The sequence below is a fragment of the Octopus bimaculoides genome, chromosome 25 (genome assembly GCF_046866305.1).
Source record: "Octopus bimaculoides isolate indiv1 chromosome 25, ASM4686630v1, whole genome shotgun sequence".
Lineage (NCBI taxonomy): Eukaryota > Metazoa > Mollusca > Cephalopoda > Octopoda > Octopodidae > Octopus > Octopus bimaculoides.
The window spans coordinates 1,602,467-1,609,517 of NC_142952.1; the positions used below are offsets into that span (position 1 = coordinate 1,602,467).

A 7,051-nucleotide genomic window follows, 5' to 3' on the forward strand; every position below is an offset into this window, starting at 1 on the left:
AGACGGGGCCACCATGATGCCATTTCCAGTTTATTTTCGAAGTTTCGCCATTTTGATAGCAGTCCTCAATTGTGCGGTTCTTGCTCAATTTACAAACACCACGACAAACACCACGGATACAGAAAACAATGGGGTAGGTAATCGTTTGCCTTTTCTCATATATATATATATATATATATATATATATATATATATATATATTGCATTAATTAACAGTAGGAGATGGATTTTGTATTAGACTTTTAATACTATTATTGAATATGATTGGAAACCGGCCCCCCGAAATACTACCATAGACTCCCAATTTATTATTTTGCTTGTGGACTTTAAAAAGGACCTTAAGCGGTCCTTCTAGCTAAAACCTTCCTTTTAATACACCAGATCCCGATAAACTATTAAACAATATATGTACGTATCATGAGAAGGGCAGCACCACAGAGTTGTATTCAAAACCTGAGTTGCCATCGTTGAAATGGTAGCGGGGGTGGATACGGATATTTGCTGGGAGGGGCAGGTGCTCTGGTTATAAGTAGTTAATTAGTATAGACTACGTATAGTTAAATTTGTGCTAAATAAATACAATTAAAAGCGAAACAACTTGCTATGAAGAATATAGTTGTGGAGTCTGGTCAGTAAGAATGCCCGGAAGGAATTCGAATTTTACAATATTATTAAATTTCGTATTTAGTAATTTGGTTTCAGCCCACTAGTCGTTGAATAAATATGTACTCTACTGTAAAGTATTAAGTGAAAACAAACATTTAATGTTTGTGTGTGTGTGTGTGTGTGTGTGTGTGTGTGTGTGTGTGTGTGTGTGTGTGTGTGTGTGGCACTAACATATATAATGTAGAGATTCAAGAAATTTTTATTAGTATAATTACATTCGTAGTGGGGAGATAAAACATTCTTTATCTTAATGATTAATTATGGACAAGAAAGAAAATGGAGACAAATCTGAAATTTAATTCGATTAAAATCATTTTGTTGGGTTCAGTCCTACTGTGCGGCACCTTGGGCGGTGGTGGTGATTGCCTCCTGCTAGTGATATAAACAAGAGTGCGTGTATGCACCATAATTCCAATCGAAAGTTCTCAGTATTTTGTGTTCTAACACAACATCCACTTTAAAGTGGAGATAACTGTTACCTTTTGGTATCAATGCCGCTTCTGTCGCTATTGTTATTGATAGATTGACTGAATGATTAATCAAACAATCGATTTGCTAATTGGTTAAATAGGCACATGGACTCAGTGGTTAGAGCACCGGGCTAACAATCATGAAGTAGTGAGTTCGATTTCTGGACCAGGCTGTGTGCTGTATTCTTGAGCAAGACACTTTATTTCACGTTGTTCCAGTTCACTCAGCTGTAGACATGAGTTGTGATGTCACAGGTGCCAAGCTGTATCGGCCCCTTTGCCTTTCCCTTGGATAACACTGGTGGCATGGAGAGGAGAGACTGGTATACATGGTCTTCCATAAACAAGCTTTCCTGGACTTGTGCCTCAGAGGGGAATATTATAGGTGCAATCCCATGGTCATTCATGACCGAAAGGGGTCTTTTCCCTTTACCCTAACCAATTAGCAAATAAATAAGGAAGTGAAACAGAACTAGTGCGTGTGTTTATTGTTGGCAAAATGAACTTCTTTCTTCATAATGGTCGGGATTAGGTATTTGAAATTGAAATTAACGAATCACAAGGGAAAAGATGCATTCTTTTCTCTTGTAGACTTTTCAAACAAAAGTACCACCAAAACTGAAATATCATTACTTTTATCCAGAAGGAAAGAAGATCCAAGAACGAAATATTGCTTATTTCAGGTTTGTATGTTTTTGCTTGATTCATTTCTTCTACTTGGCTTTCATCTTCTTTCGGCATCTTTCTCTCTCTCTCTCTCTCTCTCTCTCTCTCTCTCTCTCTCTCTCTCTCTCTCTCTCTCTCTCTCTCCCTTCCCCTCTTTGTCCGATAAATACTAATGTTTTCTTATTGTCTAAACACTACTACTGCATCACTGTCTATCTTACTCGTTATTATTTCTTCTTCTTCTTCTTCTTCTTCTTCTTCTTCTTCTTCTTCTTCTTCATTAACAGTCCACTTTTTCATGCTTGCATGGGTCAGAGGGAATTTATTGTGGCAGATTTCCTACGGCCGCATGCTCTTACTGTCGCTAATCTTCACCCTTTTTCCAAGGAAGGCAGTTTTTCCCCAGAGCCAGTTAACATTTTCCACAGAAGATCTAAAACGAACAACATCATTTGTATGGCGGTGATGATCGTTTACAGCCATCACGTGATATCAAGACAAGCGTACACACACACACACACACACACACACACACACACACACACACACACATATAAGCACGTGTCCACGACTGTCCTCTATCGCCAGAGAATAAAATTGTCCTTTTTCTTCATATCAACTACGGAAAACTGTTGATTCTTGAGATTCTTTTCCTTTCTCATATGGAACTGGTCTCCACTGACATTTGGTAATTGTGACACATCATCTTGCAGTGAAGTTAATTTTGATAAATCAAAGACTTATGCAGTCTGGTATTTCATACACCTGTAATTGCCTGTTTTGTTCATGTGCCACTGGCAACTCTTTGTTATTATTTCTCTTCATCATATATGCCATCAAACACGGTCCGAGGTTCTGTTTTAAACCATTTGTCTGTTTACTATAAATTCCTGTTTGATACTGATATAAAAATCTTCCAGTTCTGACGGAAATAAGAAATGTTATCGATTCCATTGCAGTCCTCATGCCATGTATACTTGTGCCAATGATAGCCGTCATCATATACACCTGGTAAGAAACTCCTTCTTTTATTCTTTCACTTGTTTTAGTGAGGCTGGTTTTTCATTTTCCCAAATGCGATAATTAGGACGATTAACCTTTCCACATGTGCGAAAGGTCACTTCATCACTGAACAGAATTTTGTTGATTAAATCAACACTCTCAATTTGATCAATAAGCTCAGCGCACATCACTGATCTTTGGAGATAATCCTATTCTTGTAAGTTGTGAAACATTTGAATGCGATAAGCATTTTTGTTTCCGGTCACTTGGTACGATTCTGTGGATTGGTGTACGTGAAATTTCTACCATGTTAATTACCCTACGAGTTGATAATCGCGGATCCTGTTCAGATACTTCTCGAACCACTTCAGTTCTTCGTATATCTATCCCTTTATCTTTCATGCTACCACAAACATCCGTTCTTCCCCATTCATCATCAGTTATTTGGGTCTGAAAAATAGAAATAAAACTACAAATATTGACATAAACCGATAAGTATTTTGTGTTAACCTTTATGATTGTATAGAATTACTTTTTAAAAAATCGGATGTCACTTAAATAGATAGTTTAGTGATAGAACACTCATCCAGTATCTAAGGGATACAGGTTCGACTCCCGTAGCCGCCGTCTGGTAACTTTTTTACCCGTCTTATAAGGCTAAATACCCAATTTTTTTCTGTTGTCCTTACCGCTTTATTGCGTTCGGAATTTACTTTCTTGTCTATGATATTTATCAATTTCTGGCCATTTACCAAAATTTGAAGCAATTGTTATATTATTGTATTACCTGGATCTTCAGATTTTCTTCGTCCGTTTATTGCTGTTTATTATACATATTGAATCTTCAAATTTAGACGTTTTGGAGATGTGGGGGGTGGGGGTGCACCCCTTAACGGCAACATCATCTTATGTCACATGGCGCAAATTTTTACAGATACATTTATCAATAATCGAATATTCTTTCTAATTTTGAACAAAAGATCAGCTATTCTAGGGGAGGAGCAAATCGATTACATCGACCCCAGTGCTCCGTCGATATTTTATCGGCCCCGAAACCATGAAGGACAAAGTCAGTCTCGGTAGAATTTGAACTTAGGGCGTAAAGAGGGACGAAACGCCGCTAAGCTCTTTTGTCGACGATCCTGCTAGTTCGCCGCCTTCTCAGGGCTCTCCAAGATTGGTTTCATATTTTGGCACAAGGCCAGCAATTTCGGGGAAGGGAGTAAGTCGATGAGCTAATACTTATTTTATCGATCCCGAAAGGATGAAGTGCTGCTAAGCATTTGGCCCGGAGTCCTAAGGATATTCGCCGCCTTCTTAGTATATAAGGATTTCAAATTTTGGTACAACATCAGCAATTTCGGGGACGGTGGGGATTGGTACTTATTTTATCGATCCGAAAGGCTGAAAGGCAATGCCGCCCCTGGCGGAATTCGAACTCAGAACGTGAAGACGGACAAAATGCCGCTGAACATTTTGCCCCGCGTGCTAACGATTCTGCCAGCTCCAATAACAATCAACTGTATAAAAATAAAACTGGAATTTTCAATCGTTGAACGGTTTTGTATTCCACAAAAGCAAAATGATAATCAAATGAATCCATGGGTGAAAAATGGTAAACATCCTTCTTAAGGATTCAAATGTCTCTCAAACATATTTGAATCGGTTCCACGTTTTTAATTCCCCGGAATAACTGCTGAGTGCTCCTAATGCGGAAATATTCTCGTTTCAGCTACAAAGTAAGAGATCGACCGAAACCTAGGCCACTGCCGCCACCAGACATGGTAGAAAGAATGTATCTAGAAGCTCAGAGGAATGCAACTTTGCGCTCCCAGTCTATTTTCAACTCGACAGAACATATAGTGACAAGCGCGGTAAGATTTTGAAATTCTAAAATAGTTTAGATGGACATGGCTCTGTGGTAAGAGGCCTACTTCCCAACCAAATGGTCTTCGGTTCAATCCCGCCATAGCCTTCGGCCTACCGTGGCCTTGTAAGTGGATTTGTTCGGCGGAAACTGAAGGAAACCCGTCGTGGCTTTCCAAAAACTTTCCCCTTTTCTAGTTTTGATCACCTGTTTATTATTATTATTATTATTATTATTATTATTATTATTATTATTATTTTTTTTTTTTTTTTTTGTCAGATATAAATCTTCCGGAACTGACTTTTATTTGGATGCTGTGGTACTTACCGTGAATAAACATAACATACGCGGACTATCGACTTTATGACTGATACTCGAAGAATATCGCTACTTTCCAAGAATGAAAAACAACCATTCTGAAGACAGGACTTCATTTCGCAACACTGTACAATTCAATTATTTTAAAAACTTTCTCAAAGAAAATATAAGAATCTCAAAAAGGAAACTTTAAAGTTTTACACCAAACATTACAGATACCAATTGACCATATTTGCTGCTTTATAAGACGCATCTTTTATATTTTTAACTGTAACAAAAAAACTGCCATGCGTCTGATGCGACCGTATTACGGATGGGAGACCAAATGCCGAAGGCCAGCAGGCTGGACGACCATGAGTTTGCTATAATTGTTACTGATGGCAAAATATAGAAAACAAGACAAAATATAGCAGTCTGTTGGCATAAATTTACCAAAATTGGTTTTGCTGCTTTGGTAGTCATGTGGGAAGGTTACATCGTCAGATTGTGCCTCCTTCCTCTGTATACAGGTTCCAATCCTGATATATATATCTTACATTATTTAATGAGTGTTGTTACATTTGAGAAACTTTTTCTCATTATTTAAATAAGTGATTCTCATCCGGGGTCCATAATGACCCTTGGTAGGAGGTGGGAGGTCCACATAAGATTTTTTTAAAATTTATCTGGAATAAGCTGGTTATATATTTCTACATACACAAAATATTTGAACATTATTTTTTATACAATTCTTAATAATATTGAGAAGTCCGACTGAGAAATGTTGAGTGTATTTAAAATTAAATATCATTTTTTTTTAAAAAACGGTCTACCTTTATTTCATCTCACAAACAATTGCAACACTATCGGCGTATTTTTAGCAATAGTAAAACTGTGTGAAATTAACAATCTAATGAGAATTTCATAACATTGTGAGATTTAGCAAAGATTTTTTTTTTTTTATGCAAGAATTTTTGTAAATGTTTCAGTCCTGGTAATATTGCTATGGCCATGTTTATTTTCTAAATATCTGTCCCTACATTAACATAAGAGGCGAGTTAAAGATCAGCAATTCAATCAATGGAATTTATTTTATAATGATTAAGATATTTAAGAGGAGATGATCAGAAGTGAATCTAATTTACGAAGTTAGTACATGTAAGCATGATGCACTTGCAATGCTTGTTCATATCACTGGATCACCTTTTGGCCTCGTGCCTATAATAGAAAGGGCTATTATTATTATTATTATTATTATTATTATTATTATTATTATTATTATTATTATTACGGCGGTGAGCTGGCAGAATCGTTAGCACGCCGGGCGAAATGCTTAGCGGCATTTCGCTCGTCTTTACATTCTGAGTTCAAATTCCGCCGAGGTCAACTTTATATGAGTATGCTTGTGTGAGTGTGTGTGTGCGTGTGTGTGTGTGTGCATGTGTGTGTGTGTGCGTGTGTGTGTCCCTCTACGCTACCACTTGACAAGCAGTGTTGGTGTGCTTATGTCCCCGTAACATAGCGGTTCAGTAAAAGAGACCGATAGAATAAGAACAAGGCTTTAAATCAAATAAGTGCTGAGGTCGATTTCTTGGACTAAAAATTCTTCATGGTGGTGCTGCAGCATGGCCGCAGTCTATCGCCTGAAACAAGTAAAAGAAAAGATAGATATAAAAAAAAAATTAAATCTGGGATAGTCACAATTGGATTTGCATTAGTCATCGGTCGCATGATCTTGACTGATTTCCTGGTTCTAAGTAGCCACAACAACAACAACAACAACAACAACAATGGCAGTAATAAAATACCTGGAACAATAACAACAACAGCAATAACAAAAACAAAAACAAAGGAACAGTAACACTATCAACTGTAGCAACAGCAACAGCAGCATCGACAACAGCAGCAATAACAACAATAGCAATAGCTGGAACAGCAGCAGCATCGACAGCGGGGACCAACTACAGGGATCAGATTAGGAAACTCCAGTTAAGTGGAAGTTCTAGTTTGCCCTGAAGAAAATAGAATCAGTAGCATTTCAAGTGAAGAAGAGTTATCGATAGAAAGAAATAGATTGGAGGGA

At 37.5% G+C, this 7,051-nt stretch overlaps 1 protein-coding gene across 3 annotated transcripts in view; it reads left to right on the top strand.

Moving 5' to 3' along the window:
* The window catches only part of LOC106870761 (uncharacterized), a 7,840-nt gene extending 2,047 nt beyond the window's left edge, over window positions 1-5,793 (top strand). For 2 of the 3 annotated variants that reach the window (XM_089342356.1, XM_089342357.1), the window contains exons 2-6: window positions 1-133; window positions 1,780-1,819; window positions 2,762-2,813; window positions 4,537-4,678; window positions 4,951-5,793. The exon at window positions 1-133 is cut by the window's left edge. In XM_089342356.1, the coding sequence (XP_089198482.1) occupies window positions 14-133; window positions 1,780-1,819; window positions 2,762-2,813; window positions 4,537-4,678; window positions 4,951-4,956 (360 nt within the window). In that variant the 5' untranslated portion in view covers window positions 1-13 and the 3' untranslated portion in view covers window positions 4,957-5,793. The remainder of the gene's footprint in view (window positions 134-1,779; window positions 1,820-2,761; window positions 2,814-4,536; window positions 4,679-4,950) is intronic. The other variant, XM_089342358.1, reaches the window with a different exon arrangement.
* Window positions 5,794-7,051: the final 1,258 nt, after the last annotated feature.